The sequence below is a fragment of the Schistocerca nitens genome, chromosome 7 (assembly GCF_023898315.1).
Source record: "Schistocerca nitens isolate TAMUIC-IGC-003100 chromosome 7, iqSchNite1.1, whole genome shotgun sequence".
Classification (NCBI taxonomy): domain Eukaryota; kingdom Metazoa; phylum Arthropoda; class Insecta; order Orthoptera; family Acrididae; genus Schistocerca; species Schistocerca nitens.
The window spans coordinates 519,901,951-519,926,037 of NC_064620.1; the positions used below are offsets into that span (position 1 = coordinate 519,901,951).

At 43.1% G+C, this 24,087-nt stretch overlaps 1 protein-coding gene across 1 annotated transcript in view; it reads left to right on the top strand.

Moving 5' to 3' along the window:
- Positions 1-24,087, top strand: part of LOC126195364 (uncharacterized) — a 75,262-nt gene that overhangs the window by 35,395 nt on the left and 15,780 nt on the right. The window contains exons 5-6 of the mRNA XM_049933941.1: positions 15,163-15,262; positions 22,765-22,878. Coding sequence (XP_049789898.1) covers positions 15,163-15,262; positions 22,765-22,878 — 214 coding nt within the window. The remainder of the gene's footprint in view (positions 1-15,162; positions 15,263-22,764; positions 22,879-24,087) is intronic.

Here is a 24,087-nt window from a genome sequence, read left to right on the forward strand (position 1 = left end):
GAAGGTACAGCAGTGAATGTATCGGGTTCAGTACTGCTGTTATATATGCTTGAAGCCGTAAACATTGCCCCAAAATGTTACCAGTTGTCAGTATTCCCCTACCTTCCAGCTCCAAAGGTTCTGCAGCCTTAGATCGCCTTTGCCCTTAGAATTCGTGATAACTGCCACCTAATCGTATACTGAGTACAACCAGTGTGTATCTGCCTTTTAGACATATGGTATGGTGCGAGGATGTCTTGCTGACACCCCTCCTCTGTGGCCCCTCGTAAGAACAACTGCATTTCACACAGCGCTGTGGAACTCTCGATCGTCCTAGTTAGCGTTACACACTATTCTACGTGCCATTGTTCTTGCCAGATATGGTTACGATATTCCCTTCCTAAATCAGTATATCATTAATTGCAACATACATTTCATCACTTTTGTTGCTGTTGTTGGTATTGTTGTGATTATCATTCCGAAGAGTGGTTTAATCAAGCTTTCCTTACTGCTTTAATCTGTAACAGCCTCTTCATCTCCGAATAACTACTGCAACCTACATCATTCTGACTCTGCTTACTAAAGGCATCTCTTGGCCTCCCTCTACGGTTTTAACCCCCCACACTTCCCTCTAACACTAAATTGGTGATCCCTTGAGATCTCAGATTGTGTCCTGTCAACCGATACCTTCTTGTAGTCAGGTTGTACCACAAATTTCTTTGCTCTCCAATTCTATTCAGTATTACCTAATCAGTCGTGTGACCTATCCATGTAATCATCACCATTTTTCTGTAGCAGAACATTTCGGAAGCTTCTATTCTCTTTTTGTCTAAACTGTTTCACTTTTATGCATGGCTACACTCCATTCAAATAGGTTCCGTAAGGAGTTCCTGACACTTAATTCTATATTCGATGTCAATAAAGTTTTAATCTTCTCAAACGCTTTTCTTACCATTTTCAGTCTGCATTTTATATACTCTCTACTTCAGCCATAATCAGTTAATTTCGGTGTCCAAGTAACAAAACTCATCTACTACCTTAACTGTCTCGCTTCCTAATGTAATTCCTTCAGCGTCACCTGATTTAATTCGGCTGTACTTGATTATTCCTGTTTTGCTTTTATTGATGTTCATATTACATGCTCCTTTCAAGACATTGTCCATTCCTTTCAACTACTTTTCATGGTCCTTTGCTGTCTCTTACAGGATTACAATGCCAGCAGCAAAACTCATAATTTTCATTTCTTCTTCCTGATCTTTAATTCCTACTGTAGGTTTTTCTTTTTCCGTATACTTTTCTTTTCATTTCTCCAAATACTTTATAAATTTCTTCTTTCCTCTTTATTTGCTGCTTTCGCAAATTAAAGATGTTGTTTCCACAGCTGTGACCACAGTCATACCACCAGAAAACACTCGAAGCCTTACTACACCACATTCACACGTTAAGATAAACAAAAAAACACATACAAAATTGTTAAGGCTTTCGTGGCCACTTGTTGACAAACTGCCTATTGGCTTCTGTCGCGGGTTCTTCGGCCGACGTTCATCTAATGATTTTTCTGACGTTTCGCCAGCACGAGTGGCTGACATTGTCAAAGCTTCACCCTCCATTGCCGGTGGTGAACTGGAGCCGAGCTCGCGGCCGCAGACTATATGTACCTGGCGCGCCAACGTCCGAGGGCTTCTCCGCGGTAATTTCCGGCGCGGTTCTCCTCTTGCTACCTGCGACGGTCGTTCGCTGCAGTACGGGAAGCCACTATCCGTTTACCTTAAGGCTTTCCTCTTTCTTGTTGAAACTGTTCGCGTGTTTTTGTATTTCTACAGCTTCTCTGACCAAGCGCGTGTGATAGTGCTTCTCTACAGCTAGAACTTCCGTAATTTCTGAGGAGCAAGGGGTACTCCACAAATTACATTAGAAGTGTAACAGAGACCAACACTCGGCGAAGTAAGGAACCAGAAAAAGAAATGTCGGGTACAGCCTTTCTGCCATACATTCCCAGAGTGACGGACAGAATCGGCCGTACATTGCACAAACATGGCGTAAAGACGATTTTCAAACCGACAGGGAAGATCAAAGAGTGTATAAGATCGGCGAAGGAGAAAAGAGACCCACTTGCAATGTCGGGAATATACCGTATACCATGCACATGCGGAAAAGTTTATGTCGGAATGACTGGACGATCAATTAACACCAGGTTCAAAGAGCACAAGCGACATTGCAGGTTGGGGCAGGTGGAGAAATCGGCCGTGGCAGAGCACGCACTGAATGGGACCGACCACGTAATAAAATTCGCCGACACGGAAGTTCTAGCTGTAGAGAAGCACTATCACACGCGCTTGTTCAGAGAAGCTGTAGAAATACAAAAACACGCGAACAGTTTCAAGAAGAAAGAGGAAAGCCTTAAGGTAAACGGATCCTGGCTTCCCGTACTGCAGCGAACGACCGTCGCAGGTAGCAAGAGGAGAACCGCACCGGAAATGACCGCGGAGAAGCCCTCGGACGTTGGCGCGCCAGGTACATATAGTCTGCGGCCGCGAGCTCGGCTCCAGTTCACCACCGGCAATGGAGGGTGAAGCTTTGACAATGTCAGCCACTCGTGCTGGCGAAACGTCAGAAAAATCATTAGATGAACGTCGGCCGAAGTTCCCGAGACAGAAGCCAATAGGCAAAAAACACATAGTCTTCAACACACTGGGAATCTAAACAAAACAAATCCACACCTCACTACGGTACCAAGACAAATCTGTGCATCATCTCCTCAGAAACTACTATGGATTTCAGCCAAACTTGGTATACACATCATTTGCTATCTGGAAAGAAGTGTGAGAGTAATAACCATCTATCTCTCAAAGGGGCGGGTGTAAGGCTGATAAAAATGTGTAACGCAATGCGCGCAAATACGCAGCATATATTCATCCCGTCTTTGAGAATGAGAGCACTTAGCGACTTTGCACATTATTTGAAAGCTTAATGGAACTTTTCCTCGCTGACACATATCAGAAAATGAAGAAACAAAGGAAGTTTGTCGCTTACTACGTTATCGCTGTTCGTGCAGTAAAACTGCCCATCGCGCACGACGATTTAATTTTTACTTAATTTAATGCTAAGTCTATTGGCAACACATTTTGCAGAAATTGTCCACTCTACCACGGAATGTACTTGCAAAATTATATCACTGTCCGTCACATAGTTCAGGAGATGTGACGTAAACACTGAGATGCGTGAGAAACAGCCACATTATACATGACGGTTTGTTTCTTTCTTACAACTAACTCTGTTCGCAACATATTTCGAAGACAGTATCCACACACACACCTGCATTTTTAGATATTTATTCGCTGACTGATAACCTCTTGATGTCGGCTGTTTTGGGTATACATTCAGTAGCCAGTAGTGAAAGTTGAAAATTTGTACCAGATCGCGACTCTAGTCCGGATTTCCCGCTTATGACCATCGGTCGCCTTAACCACTTTGGCCATCCTTGCACGCTTCCCAGTCCGCACTAGAGTTCCATGTGTCAAATTTTCTATGTAGTCCTTTGCATCGACTGCCTCCAACCAGCGCAGCGCCGCAATACAGTATCAAGAAGGCACTGACCGCGCGCCAATGGGAAGAGCGTGCAGCGCCACGCCAGCCCGCCTTGGTGTTTGTGAAAAAGGCCCTAAAATATCCACTAAAATCATCTGAAAAGGGTTACTGGCATCCGGTAGCCTTTGCAGTGGAATATGCTGATCGTTTTTGACATCCCATCAGTGGGTACATTCCTCAATGACACTGTGTGCTAATTGCTCATCAGTGTACTGCTCCATCAGTAGCTGTAGTTGATGGGGTACCTGATGTAGCTTGTGGCATAATGGTGATTCATTCATTCCCAGTTGTGATTCTGTGTTGCATCACCAGGGTAGCTGGTAAATACCCATGAGGACTAAATAACCCCTTAAACTCTATTAATGATTAGTCCATCACTGCTTCCTCTATTCATTATAAGTGCTTCACTTTCTTATGTAATGAAGTTAAACTGGTGGCTTGCTTATAGTTAGGGTCTAAATTGATCCTACCAAGATCATCTTTATCTAGAACATTTAAATTAGCGACCGACAATCTTTAGAGAAATCCATGCCCTTGGTCCAAAAACTATCAACACCGACTGGTACCAACCAGTCACTGCCTACCATCCATAGAAGTAAAATGATCTGGTGGAAAAAAAAAAAAAAAAAAAAAGCCGGCCGCGGTGGTCTAGCGGTTCTGGCGCTGCAGTCCGGAACCGCGGGACTGCTACGGTCGCAGGTTCGAATCCTGCCTCGGGCATGGGTGTGTGTGATGTCCTTAGGTTAGTTAGGTTTAAGTAGTTCTAAGTTCTAGGGGACTTATGACCTACGATGTTGAGTCCCATAGTGCTCAGAGCCATTTGAACCATCTTTGAAAAAATAAAATCCTGCTTTATGTAATTCGTGTTTTTCTCCCAGTGGCACAACCACACACACTACCTTACAGGGTACTTTGTTACTACGCTAATCCTTGCAGTTTCCAAGTATCTTGCAGTACTGTATTACGCAAACTGATCCTTAGTGTGCTTGGATACAGCCTAATTGGTTCATCTTGGTGAACCTTGTTGCAGTGTGTCACTGATAACTGTTTTCCCCAGATGGAACAATGTCCCACGAAGTTCTGTGACACGTTTCCCAAGGTCAATTTTAGCGTGAAGTCATAAAGGAATGTAACTTCAAGATGGCGCAGTGACCGTCACCTATGTGAGATAAAATTTCAATACATTCGTAGAACTTTTTGCCCCCAACTGAAAACTTAATATTGTGAAACCTAGCGAATGTGCACCGTACCCACAACGCCACATAACATATACTGAGGAGGGTTTAACTGGTTCTTGCCCACGAGGTCCCAACCTACCACAAACACGTGTGCATCTGTTTGTATTAAAAACTTCCATCCACTATGCCAAACAAGCAAGATTCCGTTTCTGCATACACTACAGTCACGTTAAAAATTACTAGGAGCACTGATCAGCGCTTCTGGCGTTATCATTGTTGTTCATCAACTGATTATTCCTAATAAGTCCGACCATATTATACCCTTCACTTTGTCTACAGCCCCATTCTCCATGTCCAACTTTCAGACACCTGCAGGTACCGGAGTCTCTGTATAATAGTTTCATGGACTATTGCAGAGACAGAACAATCGTTTGGCAAATGGACAACCAGAAAGTGATTAAACGAATTACAAAAGGCTGTCCACAAGGGTCGATCTGCGGCCCCATCTTCTGGGACATAGTTATAGAACCGCTCCTACAGCTACTAGAGGAGCACATCTTGACAGATGTTGTCGCTTATGCTGATGATCTACTCGTCGTAGTTTCAGCAAACAACCGTGCCCAGCTAGAAGAAAGAGCCAATGGAACACTTCGGACAATAACCCAGTGGTGCACAGATAATAAATTAAAGATAGCAGGAAACAAAACAACTTATACATTGCTAAAGGGTACCCTGCGCAGGAATCCAGTAGTCAAAATCTGGGACACAAACATAAAAAGAGTAGCAGTCACACGCTATCTAGGAGTATACATTGATGAACGATTGAACTTCCACGAACACATGCGAATATGCACAAACTAAGCAGAAAAGATACTACACAAACTGGCTAGGCTAAATTCGGAACAATTCAGACTGCCCCTGTCAGTGACACGAACATACCATTGCGCTCTCTTCGAGTCAGTACTATGCTTTGCTGCCAGTACGTGGGCCCACAGATTAAATCTCTCAACCAACAGAACCATTGTACGTCGAGGCCAAAGAAGTGTTCGACTAACAGGGGCATTCAACACAACATCAAATGACGCACTATGTGTCGTCATGGGAATCTTCCCCATAGATATCACCATCAGGTACCGCGCAGCAATGTACTGGCTTAGGATGGGGAGAATAGACCAGGTTCAGCAGATCACTTGTGTACCGATTGAGACAACACGCCAGCTCAGAGCATGGCGAGTGGATACCTGGCAGAGCGAGTGGGCCAACAGCGATAAGGGCCGCCGTGTATACAACTTCTTCCCTAACATCCGGGAAAGACTAAAACTAAAAGATATCGATCCCAGTCGCGGTATGGTACATTTCATCACAGGACATGGCCCTTATCCCACGCACCTGTACCGCGTGAGTCTGCAGCAGACTAATAGATACACCGAGCGAGGTGGCGCCGTGGTTAGCACACTGGACTCGCATTCGGGAGGACGACGGTTCAAACCCGCGTCCGGCCATCCAGATTTAGGTTTTCCGTGATTTCCCTAAATCGCTCCAGGCAAATTCCGGGATGGTTCCTTTCAAAGGGCACGGCCGACTTCCTTCCCCATTCTTCCCTAATCCGATGAGACCGATGACCTCGCTGTCTGGTCTCCTTCCCCAAAACAACCCAACTCAACCCCCCAACTAATAGATGCACATGCGGGGAAGAAGGTTCCCCTGAACATACTGTCTTCTTCTGCGGACAACGCACAAACATAAGACACACTGTACACATTAATCGCCTGAACACACAGAACGAACTACATGCCATAATACGCGACCCGGAAAGGTGGACTGAACTCAACAAACTAACTGACGAAATCTCGAAGATCCAACAAATAGAATACTTGCGCAACAGACCCTACCGAAGGCAAGTCGGTCCAAACAGACATCACGATGCCCAGGGGGACACAGATATGATTAGCACCACGAGTGATGAAGAAGAAACAGATACAGACCAGGGCACCAACACCGATATTGAAGCGTCCAGCGCGGATGATCCATAGTGTCAATCAAGTCAACTTCAAAGAACAGAGTGGAACAACCGACAAGAGGCGCACAAGTCACACACAATCCTAAAAACAGGTTGCACCTAATATGTAAATAGTTAACAGCATATCCATGTCTAATAAGAGCTTAAAGCTAGGTACCTCTTCAAGGGACCTACGCCTTCCATTAAGAGGCAGTCTGGATGGAAGGATCTTAATTGTGGTCCCTCTCTTTTGAGCCCAACCCGACGGATACCTATGGTAGATCGGGGAAAACCACCGTTCAGGCTGTGTTGCTGGCGGGGCCGGAAGGTGCTAACTGCCACACCACGTATCATTTTGTAAGTCTCATTGGCTCAGCGTGAACTGTTTGTACAACCAATTTACACAGCCTATACCTCAACCTCCACTACAATAATAACTTCTGATCTGAAGCTTAAAGTTAGGCACCTCTTCAAGGGACCTACGCCCCCTGGTAAGAGGCGGCGCACGGCCTGGATGGAAGGATCTTAATTGTGGTTCCTCTCTTTTGAGCCCAACCCGACGGATACCTATGGTAGATCGGGGAAAACCACCGTTCAGGTCGTGTTGTTGGCGGGGCCGGGAGGTGCTTGCGCCTGATGTACTCTACTAGGAGCCCTGTAGACTCAACACAAACCGTTAGCGTCATTACCTTATTATGTTTACCACAAGTACCCTTTCATTAGCAACTTTGAGCCAAGCACAAAATCAGTTACCTCTCTATTGTACATCGTAAATAGTTTAGCAGGCTGGACATGGAGGTCTTCGTCTTAGTTTCTAGCTTTAACGTACCCTACCTCTTCTAGTTAAGTTAGTTTTTAGGATGGTAGATGTTAAAGGCATGGTGAGCGACGGCCAGCGTCTTGAGGGTCATTCCAAGACCCGGGCCGCCGCCCACAACCAGGTGATGGGCAATATTATACCTATTCCTTCTCTATTCAATTCTCTTCTTTCCTTCTTCCTAAATATTTAATTTCGTTTTGTTTATTAATATCTCACTTGATTTTGTATTAGTTATAAGTTTTTCTAATGCTGCATAAAAAAAAGATATCAAATGGATCTAAACAAATAGAGCCCGCCTCCATGTGGCGTGACACGGCCAACGGTGTGAGTGGGGACGGGAGCCGGTGTGGTGTTACTTTCAGTCACTCCGGACCCCGGACCCAGTCACAGCAGCTAAGTGGCAACATACGACCCACCATAAGAAAGTAGACGGTGGGTCGGCAGCTAGTGAAAAAAAAAAAAAGTGTCCAACTTTCCCACAGTTCTTACAGTTTGCCGGCCGGTGTGGTCGAGCGGTTCTAGGCGCCTCAGTCTGGAACCGCGCGACCACTACGGTCGCGGGTTCGAATCCTGCCTCGGGTAAGGATGTGTGTGATGTCCTTAGGTTAGGTAGTTCTAGGGAACTGATGACCTCAGCTTTTAAGTCCCATAGTGCTCAGAGCCATTTGAACCATCTTACAGTTTCGCTGTACGTCAGGGAAAAATATTTTTCTCCTATCACGGACTCGAGTTACCGCCACTATTTCTCCTAAAACCATTGCTGTGCCTATGGCCCCAGCTAACTATTTCGGAATTTCCGTCTGCAGTTTGCTTGACAAAAATATGTTCAAATGTGTGAATTCCTAAGGAACCAAACTGCTGAGGTCAGCGGTTCCGCAGCTTACACGCTAAACTGTAACTTATGCTAAGAACAATACACACACTCATATCCGAGGGAGGACTCAAATCTCCGACGGGAGGGGCAGCACAATCCATCAAACTGCACGGTCACTCAGCTTGGCTTTTGCTCGACACATATGCTGATAATCCCCGTAATGACTCTGGTCATTCCCTGAAAACTGGTTGGACAGAGAAGGTACTGTTCGTGGCCAGTACGTTCACCTGATCTCGCCGTACTTGTTTCTTTTGTGAAGCCGTGTGAAAAGTCAGGTTTACAAGACTCCTGTCGAGACTGAAGAGGATCTCCTGGGAAGAACTATCGTTGCTGGCGACACTGTTCAAACGACATCAGGGACATTAGAACCAGCAGAAAAACTCTCCTTTCTGAGAAGAGAAAGGCGAATTTGCTCCTGTTCAAAACATTCTAACTGAAAAGTGGGTTGCCTCATCCTACTTCCTCAGCACCTATAAAAATTTTCCAAAAAATTTGGCACGCGAACATACTAGCCCTCTTTTTAACACACAACTATCACTCCCACAAGCTCCCAAAACTGTAACTCAGTCATACCCACTAGTCCATTGCTGTAAGCCCCTAATACCCATCCACTCTTGCACAGTCAGTAATTCAGCCCAACTCATTGTCATCATCTCTATGAATCTCTCTAACTTCCACTGTCGCTTGTCTCACAGCCACAACCTCCTCCGTTCTGTCCTGCTACTACTGTCTTCTCTTACTGTCACTGTCTCTCTCTTACTGCTGCAATCTCATTCATTCATTCCCACTGTTGCTGTGTCTTCTCACTGCCATTATTCCTCTCTTCCTCATAGTCATTGTGGTAGAGCCTGTCTCTCATTGTTACTGGTTCTCACCTACTTCAACTTTCACCTTCTATTTATTTCTCTCCCACAGGCACTGCGCCATTCACTACTTTCGTAGGACTGTTCTGTCACTGTCAACCAAGCTCCACAATCATGGTTTCGCTCTCTTTCTCTCATATTGCCATTGCCTCCTACACACTCTCTAAAGTACAAACACTGTCTACTATCTTCCAGTATTTATTACCTCTCTGTCCCTTTCCCACTGCCATTATCTCCTTCTCCCTCAGTAAAAAAAAGCGCAACTATGTTCACACGTCAAAATTTTTGGGAACATTCTTAAAGGTGATGAGGAACCTAGAATCAAGCAGCTGCTACCGCAATTTTCCGTCAGAGTATATTAAAAAGGAGCATATTCGCCTTTTTGTGCTCTAAGGGGAGCATTTCTCCCATGGTTCCGTTTTTTCCTTGAAACACCAGGATATGTCGTTCACATTAAAAGAACATTATGGGTCAGTAAAATTTTGATAGTTTACTAACGCGGAATAGAAATAACCAAAATTAATTTTAAACCTAAGAGTGTATTTCACATGCAGAAAAATTTTGCCTTTGGCTGTATTACAACACGGGATTCGAGAGCCTTATAACGGTAATGGAGACACATTAAAGCAAGTTTCTTCCCCCTGAAGTGTCTTTATAAATTAATTTTTCGTCTCACATCTGATTTTACGTGCGTATTTTATGTGTCCCAGTAGGACAACTTTGAATCTCTGTGTCCCGGAAACAGATAAAAATATCAAGACAACCCTCAAGGATGTTTGAGATACGGATCTTAGGGAATATTTTTAGATAAATGCCTAGACAGAACATGCCGTTAAAATTTGAGCGTTTGTTATTTAGATATCCACTGATAACACCGAAAAAATTATGAAAAGCACTTGTTTCGGGTTTTCCTAGAAAGCGCCAATGAACTAAATGGTGCCGCCGTAAGCCCTTTAAGGTGAACTGTAGGCCACATCTATTGCAGAAAGAACCAACTGATTCGCTTCATTTCCCTAAGGTGTAGTATTCAGACTTTGACCTCGTTCTGCAGGATAGTTACCATAATACGATCCTTGTGTTGGATGCACAAATGGTCTGTAGCACAAGGACTATTGAAAACAATTTACTCTATCTTTTTGTCACCAACAGAATCCGCCTTATGAACCACACAAAAGTTCGATTTGTTAGAGTGACATTTTGGAACATAATGGCAACACATGCTGTCGCATGCGTACCATTGGGTACGACAGAAATTTGTGATAACATGCCATGCCCGCACAGACTCTGCGGGTCGTTATTTTGAACAAATGTAAATGTAGCAACATGTGAAACATGTGCGGGTAAGTAAAATTCATTATTACTCAGAATTTTTGGTCTCTCTGATATCGTGTTAGTGCGCCGTTACTGCTCCATCAACAGTCTTTATCACCTGAGGGTATTGCTGAGTATTCAAAGGGAATTCTGTACCTCATGATCATGGTTGGGAAGTTGGGGCACGTAGTCTTGGTTCTGCACTAGGCTAAGGTGGAACATGAATAAATTTTCGCTCATACTTTTCGACTTGGTCGTTTCCAGACTGTGGTCTCTTATCTTAGATTGCTACATTTTTACCGAATCGCTCTATATATTGACTCTGAACATCCTCAAATTATCGTCTGCACTCGAAAACCAAACCTTGCAAGTCAGCAGGAGGCGCTAGCAGTTATCCTAGCATGGGACGCCACAATGAAAGTTAACCCTTGGGGTGACTATATAAATTGATTCAGAAGGTATGCAAAATTTGTTTACTAACAACATTTGTTTTTCAAAAGAAAAAAAAAACAGACATAAATTATAGTTATTGATTGAATGCTGTACACAACTAACATTTGGGTTAAGAGAAAAATGGACACGGATCCTGGGTGACAGAAATGAGTCGGGTACTCTGGCCCTAAAATGTGGATTACGCAATCTGAATTGATCTGACACTGAGCAGACTTTGATTGATAATCTACAGAAGTTTCTCAATATACGAGGTGCGACAGTGAAGTAATGAGACTGATTTTCTTTGCAAGATGTGGCAACCCTGCAGGCTTGCGTGGGCACAATATCTTTGACCTTGGTCTATAAGCTGCTTCTAGTCCAAGAAGCACACTTTTGCACCTGCTCAGTTGTGAGTTGTGCTGTAACAAGTTAAAACGTGTTTGTGTCTATCGTCACGGAAATGGAACGGCATAATATTGCGCAATCGTATTCCGTTTCTTTTTGCGTTAAATTGGGTGAAGACGCGACGACAACTTACGGTAAGCTTCAGAAGGCTTTTGGAGAGGTGGTTATGTCAAGAGCTCACGTTTTTCGTTGGCATAAAATGTTTATTGAAGGCAGAACGAATGTTGATGATGAAGACCGCAGTGGACGACCATCAACCTCAAGGACGGATGTCAACTTGGCCAGGATGCGTGAACTCGTACGATCTGATCGAAGATTATCCGTAAAAATGAATGCAGAAGAACTGAACATCAATCGAGAAACGGTTCGTCCAATAATAGCTGAAGATCTTGGTATGAGAAAGATTTGTGCAAATATGGTCCCCAAAAATCTCACACTACAACAGCGAGAAACACGGAAAAATATGGCAGCCGATCTGTTAGAGCAAACGGAAATCAATCCGGAATTGTTGAGCCGTGTTATCACTGGTGATCAAGGTTGGTTTTTTCAGTACGATCCAGAGACAAAACGCCAAAGTTCTCAATGATGCTAAAAGGGATCACACAGACCATAAAAGGCTCGCATGTCAAAGTCAAAAGTGAAATGCATGCCTGTGGGCTTCTTTGATTCCAAGGGAATTGCTCATAAAGAGTGGGTGCCTCCTGAACAAACAGTTAACCAATATTACTACAAAGAAATTTTAGAAAGACTTCGTAAAAGAGTTCTTCGTGTCCGTGCCTACATTGCTGATAATTGGATTCTGCATCACGATAATGCACTGCTCTGTCAGTAGAGCAATTTTTAACCTCAAAACAAATTTCAGCACTACTACTGCCACCTTATTCACCAATATCGCTCCGTGCGACATTTTTCTATTTGCAAAAGTCAAAACGGCGGTCAAGGTACACCATTTTCAAACAACCTAAGATGTCCAAAAAGCTGTGACGAAGGTCTTGGAGGATATTACAGAAGATTAGTTCGATAAATGTTACCATCAACGGCAAAAGCGCTGGAAAAAGCGTGTGCAATCAGAAGGGAACTAATTTGATGGAGACAACACTAAACTTGACTAAAACGGTTATCAACAATTTTTTTTTTCACATCAATTTCATTGCTGTCGCACCTCGTAGGTGCAGCAGAGAGCAAGTGGTGTTTGAGATCTGTACTCCCTGATAAGGCCAGTGCAGCAGTATGTTACCCTGTTTACTTTGTGCGGTGATGTAAATTCCAGCTGTCGAGAAATGCACGGCGGTGACGAGACGTTGAGGCAGCACCTGTGAATCGACCGCGGCCACGGAAGAAATGAAAAAATCTTTCAGTCCAGCGATCAGACAGACGGATCGCAATTCACTCTCTACCAGAGCCCTGAAATCACGGTAGATTTCAGTGTGTGACACACCCGTTCGCTGGTCGTACCAAGAACCAATTTGGCTCACTTATACGACAGAGGGCACAAGGATACCAAACGTCGAGACTGGTAAACCAAAAACAAATAAGTGTGCCCTCACCAAACGAATAGTCCGAGAAGTTTGAAGCCACACTGTTGGTACAGTAAGAAATTCACCACAGCCTCTCCAGTCTAACTACTTGCAAGTGAAGTCAGTCTCAGACCAGGTCCCAAGCACCAACCACACATTCCAGAGCTTCGACCAGAAGATGCTTCCAGACCGTTATGCAGTACAGACCTGTTATGCACTACATTTTATACATTGAAGGATTACTTAGATAAAACAGAGCAGGTGTTTGATAAAAACTGTTATACATGAAATGAAATGATGGTATGGTGTTATTGGCTGGGAGGCCCCATTCGGGGAGTTCGGCCGCCATATTGCAAGTCCTCATTAGTTGTCGCCACTTCGGCGACTTGCGAGTCAATGATGATGAAGAACACACAACACCCAGTCCCCTGCAGGTATTCGAACCCGGGCCCCTGCGTAGTAGGCGGTAACACTACCGCTACGCTCCGGAGACGGACAATGTTACACAAATAAATAATAATAATAATGATTATAAAGCGTCCAACATTCCACATAACACCTTCGCTTTATGTTTTTTTCCCTTCTTCTTTCCTTTCGAGAAATATTTACCCCCAAGCTATGCACAGCACAATACTAACACCTCTTCCTATTTCTAAACCTCACTCGTTATGGAGGGATACTGACTCAATTTTTCAGGATAGCAAATGGGAAGTTGCGGTACAGAAAATGGCCCAGAGATCACCAGTGTGTGTGTGTGTGTGTGTGTGTGTGTGTGTGTGTAGTGAGTGAAGTGTTATGAAACAGTGTGTGTATATTGTGTGCAGTGACTGATAGTGAGATATGAGTGAACAGTGTGACATTACATTATTTAATAAGTCATTTGTAAGAAAAGTATTGCATACCAGGAGTAAATCTAATGATTGCCTTCGCACCTCTCTAGATAAACAATTTCCGTTTTCCCGCAAAGTGCACGAACGACGCTGCCTTCACCACGTCTTGCGCCAATCACAGGGCTTTAGAGGCGCTAAATCCTCCCTTCCAGACGAGTGCACAAATCCTGTCGAACCAGGACAAGAGTTAAGAAACCTTCATCTCTGTAAAAGAAAGAAACCGCCAATTGCCGGCTTTTTTTTAAGATTTCGCAGAGGTGGAAGATGTTTTTCCCGAAGTTGTGTCGCTTCCCATGGCAACAAGCGAACAGATACAATCTTAAAGATCTTTATTTAAATCCCCTGTGCCTTGGAGCATGTCAGTCCTAGCTATGGGCTGTGATAAAGATTCTCTCAACGTTTCTCAGACGCTGGAGTTTCTTATACAACCGAGGCGGCTAATGGAAGTGGGTCACAGGCATATTTCCAATACTGGCGAACACGAAATCTTGTGAATTTTTATCATGCGTGGCTCTACACACAATGCCCGGTTCACGACTCCACTATGTAGACGCATCCCTACAGTCCATTGCCCCCAGCCCAGCCTTCCACTGGCGCCATGGCAGGTAGCTCAGCAAATTATCTGCTGGAGAACTGTCTCGACTAGGGGCTGCTCTGTCTGCCCTGTCTGGCTGTGGACCTGTCCGGCAAGATTTGCTGAGGTATGGGCTCGCCGTCAATCGTATTCAACTTCCAACATGGTGTTTCTGAGAGCTAAGAACCATAAAAATACCTCGTGCTTTTATCGCCCTACCAGGCTCCATCAACATCTGCTCAGTCGTTAACTTTCTAGAGTCTCGCTCAAGGTGTGTAAGGCTGTAACAAAATCTTTAATAGTTTTCCGTATACAAAAGAGAGGTGAGAGAGTAAGTTGTCCCCTCCCAGCCCCAGCAGATGGCACCAGTTCAGATCCCGGCACCATCAAATTCTAGGCATGACCCTAGGCCAGCGGATCGAGGAAGCAGTGAACAGTTACATTATTTGTATCGGTTATTATACAAAGTTTGATGATGAGCGATTATGGAACTAGTTGTGATACATACCAATAAAGTATACATCAGGTGTCATTGGTTCAAATGGCTCTGAGCACTATGGGACTTAACATCTATGGTCATCAGTCCCCTAGAACTTAGAACTACTTAAACCTAAATAACCTAAGGACATCACACAACACCCAGTCATCACGAGGCAGAGATCAGGTGTCATTGCATGATGTGTATCTTATTGGTAAATGAAGCACAGCAGTAAAATATGTTATTATTTTCAGGTACATCAATGATCTGGAAATCGTGCTGAGCACATCTATCTATGTCCTGATGCTTACGAATGCACTAAATGTTTGTTTGCATTCTTTTGGAATTGTAGCGGTAAGTGAGTATGTTTTGCTATATCGATGAGGGTGGCTCGTAATATGGTTTGTGTATGTAAGCGTTCAAGCGAGTAAGTTGGTAAGGAAGTTAAACTTCAATACCGTTAATATGTCTGTATACTGAATATATGTTCCGATTGGCAAACACGTTTTTAGAACTCATATCAGGTGCAAAAATATAGTTAGAACATGTGTATGTGTCTTCTTTTCAGGATTCACAACTAAATGAAATGGCTGAAAACCTAAATCTCGAGTTAACACGCATGTGTTATGGGGAATTTAGAACTCTGTGGCACTAAAATAAACAAGATTTAGCTGGTTTTATTTTAGTAAAGTGTTGTGTGTTGAACGGTGTCATTACTTGCCCTCTACGAACGGTGTCAGTAAAATACACTCCTGGAAATGGAAAAAAGAACACATTGACACCGGTGTGTCAGACCCACCATACTTGCTCCGGACACTGCGAGAGGGCTGTACAAGCAATGATCACACGCACGGCACAGCGGACACACCAGGAACCGCGGTGTTGGCCGTCGAATGGCGCTAGCTGCGCAGCATTTGTGCACCGCCGCCGTCAGTGTCAGCCAGTTTGCCGTGGCATACGGAGCTCCATCGCAGTCTTTAACACTGGTAGCATGCCGCGACAGCGTGGACGTGAACCGTATGTGCAGTTGACGGACTTGGAGCGAGGGCGTATAGTGGGCATGCGGGAGGCCGGGTGGACGTACCGCCGAATTGCTCAACACGTGGGGCGTGAGGTCTCCACAGTACATCGATGTTGTCGCCAGTGGTCGGCGGAAGGTGCACGTGCCCGTCAACCTGGGACCGGACCGCAGCGACGCACGGATGCTCGCCAAGACCGTAGGATCCTACGCAGTGCCGTAGGGGACCGCACCGCCACTTCCCAGCAAATTAGGGGCACTGTTGCTCCTGGGGTATCGGCGAGGACCATTCGCAACCGTCTCCATGAAGCTGGGCTACGGTCCCGCACACCGTTAGGCCGTCTTCCGCTCACGCCCCAACATCGTGCAGCCCGCCTCCAGTGGTGTCGGGACAGGCGTGAATGGAGGGACGAATGGAGACGTGTCGTCTTCAGCGATGAGAGTCGCTTCTGCCTTGGTGCCAATGATGGTCGTATGCGTGTTTGGCGCCGTACAGGTGAGCGCCACAATCAGGACTGCATACGACCGAGGCACACAGGGCCAACACCAGGCATCATGGTGTGGGGAGCGATCTCCTACACTGGCCGTACACCACTGGTGATCGTGGAGGGGACACTGAATAGTGCACGGTACATCCAAACCATCGAACCCATCTTTCTACCATTCCTAGACCGGCAAGGGAACTTGCTGTTCCAACAGGACAATGCACGTCCGCATGTATCCCGTGCCACCCAACGTGCTCTAGAAGGTGTAAGTCAACTACCCTGTCCAGCAAGATCTCCGGATCTGTCCCCCATTGAGCATGTTTGGGACTGGATGAAGCGTCGTCTCACGCGGTCTGCACGTCCAGCACGAACGCTGGTCCAACTGAGGCGCCAGGTGGAAATGGCATGGCAAGCCGTTCCACAGGACTACATCCAGCATCTCTAGGATCGTCTCCATGGGAGAATAGCAGCCTGCATTGCTGCGAAAGGTGGATATACACTGTACTAGTGCCGACATTGTGCATGCTCTGTTGCCTGTGTCTATGAGCCTGTGGTTCTGTCAGTGTGATCATGTGATGTATCTGACCCCAGGAATGTGTCAATAAAGTTTCCCCTTCCTGGGACAATAAATTCACGGTGTTCTTATTTCAATTTCCAGGAGTGTATCTATGAAGAGAACATCACTGTATACGGAATTTCTACCACTCTGCCAGTTGTACACATTGGTTCACTCTTTAAAGAACAGGGACGTGATACTGTGCACTGAAACTGGCATCATATAGAACCTGTTGATGGAGAGACCATCGCTCGGGGTGGCTGCACCCCTATATCACGGCACACAGTAGTTAGGAACCCTAAACATGACTACTCTTAGGAATGACACAAGTGGTATCTGTCGTTACAGAGGCAACTCTTCGTATGAACGTCGACCAAGGCAGTGCCAGAGTAGTAATCTGATGGAAACAGCGTGAATAAGGAGTACACTTAGGAGACGCAATCACAACTCTTGTCCACTCTGTTATGGGGTATTACTGCGTATGGGGTACTTTCCAGACGGGATTAAATGTGTACGTTGAAACAAGGCATACAGTTTCACAGACATGATACAACTGAGGTGGCAATAACTACAGATCCCTTCTAGGAACCTTTCAGCTATTGATGACAACATCTAGATGCATTATTGAGCAATCTCAGGCAGTAAGTAGTTTGTGGAGATTTCAGTGTAGACAGTTAGTAGTTCGTGGAGATTTCAATGTAGATTTCTCAAAAGATACGGACAGAAAAAGTGAACTAAAATTATTATTTGAGTGCCTCAAACTGATTTCAATAGTCATTTTTCCAACTCGTGTGCAGCAAGATAGTAGGACACTGATTGATAACATTTTTGTAGACGGTGCTCAGACTAAGAAAATTAATGTGTACTCTATTGTTAATCGACTATTGCTCATACTGCACAGTTAATGGAAGTAAACAACATGGCACCGTGCAGGCCTAAGGAAGGTTCATAAAGAAGCAGTGAGGCTTATTAATGATAACAGGATAAAATGTTTTAAGAGTAAGGTGAGACAGGTAGTACGTGATGAGATGTTCATAGAAATAGATGCTAATGTCAGATTCAATTTTCTCCCAATTTATGTCAACATTTGGAAGCTGCTTTGTTAGAAAGTTAGGCGGAAGATCAATTAACAACAAGTAAGTCACCGAAACTAAAGGAATCAGAATCTCGCGTAAGAAGGAGAGGGAAACTTACATAAATCGTAGACTAAGTCAAGATCAGAAATTGCTTGTATACTACAAAAATTAGCGTAGTGCTTTAAGAAAAGTAAAAAAAAAAAAAAAACCAGAAATATGAACGTCTCAACAGAAATAAATAATGCAGATAACAACATAAAAATTATACAGGATATTGTAAAAAGGAACAATCATTCAATGTAGAATATTCCATAACAAACTGAATGACAATGTTGTGACTGATAATTCACAAATTGCGAGCAATTTTTACCATTAGTTTCTAAATGTAGCAGCGAAAATAGAATTCAATGGCTCAACTGAAGAACCAAGACAATATATTAAAAATTTAATTCCACAACTAACTAAAAGTAGCACCAACATCCTTCACTGAAGTTAATACGATTACAAAAATTCTAAAAAGCAAAAGCAAACGTGGTTTTGATGAAATTTCAGACAGAATTCTAGGAAGTTGTTTAACTTAATATGTAAAATCTAATAATTACTACAGAATTTCTTACCTTTTCCCAAGAAATGCGAAAAGCAATGTACTCAAGAGTAGTAGCAGGCTTAAGTAGGAACAGTTAGCGTATCACTGGATTTCAGGAGGGTTGCTCAAATAAGAATCTTAGTTATACATTCACTCATAATATAGTGCAGACTTTACGTAATGAAATCTCGCCAGCTGTTACTTTTGTTATCTTTTAAAGAGGGTTTGATTACATCTCACGTTACTCGCTTACAAAAGCTTAAGTTTTATGAAATTAATGGCTTTACACACAGCTGGTTTGAATCATACTTAACCCGACAGTGCAACACCTGGGATCTCGACGTCAGTACTTGCAGCTAGTTTCACAAACCCTTACAGTTTCCATCGCTTTTCATTTGCATTTTATTGTATATTATGGAAGGAAGTGATACTAAATAAGTAGTATCATTACCAATCACTCTACTACATATTTTAAAAGAAAAATTCTACATTTTGGACAAAAACTTTGAAACGCCCGCAAAACCCGCTGGGAAGAACAGGGGATTAGGATTGTGGAAAGGGCCAAATAAGGTGCCGGTCAGTTTCACATCAAAACTGTAATTTATTGTAATTTAATAACACATTTGCAACCAAAGCGGCAAACAGCCGAACTTTTACAACTACGAGTTTCAAACTCCAATTCCTTCAGGGCTGAAGGCCTCCAAACAAGAAAACTTAAAAATCAAGAAGGTAAATTTCAAGTGACTGAAGACTCACAGTTAAAATTATAAATAAAGTAATATATATATATATATATATATATATATATATATATATATATATATATATATATATATATACATACGAAAAATCTACAAAGAACGAAACTCGTCTAGCTTGAAGGCGGAAAGCAGAAGGCGCTACGGTTGGCCCACTAGATGGCGCTGCCATAAGTCAAATGGATATCAACTGCGTTTTTTAAAATAGGAACCCCCATTTTATTACATATTCGTGTAGTACGTAAAGAAATATGAATGTTTTAGTTCGACCACTTATTTCGCTTTGTGATGGATGGCGTTGAAATAGTCACAAACCTATAAGTACGTGGTATCACGTGACATTCCGCCAGTGCAGACGGTATTTGCTTCGTGATACATTACCCGTGTTAAAATGGATCGTTTACCAATTGCGGAAAAGGTCGATATCGGGTTGATGTATGGCTATTCTGATCAAATTGCCCAACGGGCATGTGCTATGTATGCTGCTCGGTATCCTGGACGACATCATCCAAGTGCCCGGACCGTTCGCCGGATATTTACGTATTTAAGGAAACAGGAAGTGTTCAGCCACATGTGAAACGTCAACCACGACCTGCAACAAATGATGATGCCCAAATAGGTGTATTAGCTGCTGTCGCGGCTAATCCGCACATCAGTAGCAGACAAATTGCGCGAGAATCTGTAATCTCAAAAACGTCGGTGTTGAGAATGCTACATCAACATCGACTGCACCCGTACCATATTTCTATGCACCAGGAATTGCATGCTGACGACTTTGAACGTCGTGTACAGTTCTGCCACTGGGCACAAGAGAAATTACGGGACAATGACAGATTTTTTGCACGCGTTCTATTTAGCGACGAGGCACGTTAAGTTATTTTGAATTGCAAGCTCGGAGCGGTCGTGCAAACCGTATATTTACCGCCGTCTCCTGTGGCTGCGATCAGTAAAGCTAACGACAATTGTTAAGGTGTTTGTGTAGTCAGGCTCCGTCATATTAAGTACACGTATGTTCTGACGGTCGAATGAGAGTCTACACAGCTTGTACCGACAGCTGTTATCAAAATAATACGCGTGTTCAGTGGAATACTTGGTGGATACAGTCTTGGCATACAGGAACAAAATTTTCAAGGAAAATTTATTTCTTTCAATTTTTAAAAACCTATCTAGTTTTCTTGGTTCTGCTTTTTCAGTCCACACACCTTCCTCGAGAGGTCACAGTTAATTCCACTTCAGAGATTTTAACACAACAGATTTCTCCAATTCTTTCATTTACCTTGGTGGCGAAGTTTTTGACATTATTTATTTGCTGAAAATGGTCCGGCAGAAGAGCAAAAGAAATATGCCTAAAAATTCTCTTCTTCTCAGTTGCTCTTTCGTATTCCTGTAGAAAAATAATAGACACTGAAAAGTTAGCGTCTTGGAAGCAATTGTCAAACGTTGTATCAATATGAAAATATTCTCTGGCTTACAAACCACCTGCATCTACTGACGTGTTAACAAACAGAATGAAAAAGATGGTTCTGATTAATTACAAAAATGTTGGAAGGGCACACCCCAAGTGTGAGTCATATTCTCCTCGGAATGTTATTTTATAATAACAATTTTTTTTCTAGAAATATTTTGTTTCAGATTTTCTCCTTCCTGCCACCTTCGCAATACGTACATTTGTGCTTCAAACAAGTAAACATTGCACAGAAACAAGAGATCTTATTTGGCATTCCGTTGGTGGATTTAACATACATCACCTCTGCATCTGGGCGGACGTGAGGAGGTGTCTTTCACAGAGCTGTTAGTTACCTGTTGTGCTGGACGCCTATGTCTCTCTGTCTCTCTCTCTCTGTCTCTCTCTCTCACTCTCTCTCTCTCTCGGTCATCCAGCTAGAGGCTGCACTGATATCCATAATATGTCTCTCAAATGCTTGCGTGTGTGTGTTTGTGAGCGCATGTGTGTAACGAAGAAAAGCTAATAAAACTTTTGTAAAATGGTTGGATTTTCATAAAAACAGAAACTCAATTCTTGGATTACATAGCAAGAGAAAGATGTAAGGTGTAAGGAGACGGTATTTGACGTGGAACATTTTTATAAATGGGCACGAAACACAGAGGTGAGTGCGTGCGTGTGTGTATGTGGGGGACGGAGGCGCTCGCGCACGTGTGCTAAATGACACTAGTGTTCCAAATTCAGGTGAAGATGCTGAAGTAATTATCTTTATCATACCAGCAATTCAAGTTAAAATTACATGTCGTTTGGCATGGAAATAGTATAATATTGCCAATACTGCTTAGGAACATGATGCCATTTTACACAATCAGGTAATACTTAAGCGATTTTTGGAAACAGTATAGTTTTGTCATATATGTTCAAATATGGCACCATTTTTGCAGTTCACTTGAAATTTACGTAATTTTTCTACATGGATGTACTACAGTACTGCCAACATTTTCTGAAGAGGGTACTGATTTATGCAATTCAGGACAAGTTTATGTATGTTTTTTAAGCTGTGTGTGCACATGTGAGATGACAGGTACAGCATTTTACATAAACATTTGATAAGTTATACAGGTCGCTCGGATAATTTTGAACAACACACTTCTTGGACTGTAATATCAATCGGTCTGATAAGTATAACTTGGCTACCTGCACCGTCTTGGATTAGTTTTAAAATCTCCCACCAGCGCTATCTTTCCCAATTTCCCATCACCGCCATGTCCCATATCTAAATTTCCCACCAGTGTAATTCGCATTTCCTAATTTCCCTCCAGCGCCATCTTGTATTTTCAAATTTCTCATTTGTGCCGTCCTGGATTTTTCGGCATCTACACCGCTGACTAGCGGCAAAAGCTCGAACTTTTTGCCGGGTAAAACTTTGCTATACCACTTCCAGATCAAAGTAAGTTCGTCTCTAAAGAATACTAAACCCGACAAATGAAACGAACAAAGTTGGAAACAGCTCCCGGAAACACATCTAAGAAGCTAATGCAGCCTAAAACAGAAAATAAACCAAATACGAAACTGTTTATTTCTGATCAGTACATCAGAATGAAACCGAAGCATAACATACACTTCGAAATATATTTTCACGTATTTCTACTTGATTCGTAAGAGATGAAGTGACGCACCAACAGAATCCTTCATGTAGAGTGTTAGGTGTAACTGCCTGAATCATGTTTATATTACGAATCTCCTTGAACTTTCTGTAGTGATTAAAATTAACTACCATTTCCGTTGAATGAAATATTCTCACGTTTTTGGACTTTTTACCTTACTTTATCACATGTGTTACATAACGGCATTCAAATAAAATTTTGTGTTATTGGTGGCTATGTTCATTAATTTTGCATATTGTTCTTATTTTAAAATTCCGCCCTTATAGCTGATCCAGGAGGGAGCAACAAGCTCGACCGTAATAAAGGAAGTGATCTCGTTTGCATCTTTCCTGGCTCAGACAGGCTTATTCTGCTTCTTCGGACAGCTAATAATCGATCAGGTATTTAACATTTGCTATTATAACTTTCCACTATTTGTACTGCCTAGAATAAGAACTTTGATGTTTTTCAGTGTCGTTATATTTCTGTAAGAGACATCAAAGTACTTGGAAGAGAAATTGAATGGAATGAATAGTGTATTGAAAAAGAGGTAATTAGATGAACATCAAGGAAAAAGTGTGAGGTAACGGAACTTAGTCGAAATAAATGACGTCCTGATGAGTGAATTAGATCAGGAAATGAGGCACTAGACATAGTAGTTGTGTTTTGACAGTGGCATAGCAAAATAACTGATGAGGCCCGAAACTGAGATGATATTTAAATGCTGACAGGCCATATCACGAAAAGCATTTCTGAAAAATAGGATTTTTTCCAGAAGAGTACTCTTCTTTGATATCACAGTCACAATTCGTAATTTAAAACCAGCAATCGAAAAACATGCTCATACTAACACGTACCGAGCCTCAACACGTCATCATCACCGTCGTCATTACCATCTTCATCGCCAGCATGGTTACTATCATCAACATGGTCAGCATAATCAAAAGGATTAGGCACGTTAAGACTGTGCCATCTCCATGATTTCGAAATTGATCCGCGCAAATTTTCGGTGCTCTCTCGGACTCAGATTCCGTCTAGCTGACTGAAGTCATAACCAGGACAGTGTGAAGTACGGTAAATAACCACGTCGACCCCACGTAGGTAAAGCGCGTCGGCCAAAGAAGAAAAGATGTTTGGTTTGGTTTGTGGGGCGCTCAACTGCGCGGCCATCAGTGCCCGTACAAAGTCCCAATTTTTACACAGTCCTGTTTTTACACAGTCCATTCTAGCCACTGTCACAAGTGATGATGATGGTGATATGATGAGGACAACTCAAATACCCAGTCTCCGGGCGGAGAAAATCCCCAACCCGACCGGAATCGAACCCTGGATCCTGTGATCCAGAGGCAGCAAAACAAGAATGCATGTATCTTAGATTTATATACATATATTTGAAAATTGTGTACTTCATAATTAACTACAGATCTAAGGAATAACAATGTAAATAATAATATTTGAATTTTGTTAGGGTTTTTTGGTCGCATAAAGAGAATAACTTCATTTTTCATAGCTCAGACGATCTGTGTTCTCTCAGGAGGCCTGACATATAACTTGTAGATGTGATAGTGAGGGCCGAAACCGACATTGGTGGAGACTGTATCACCATTAGT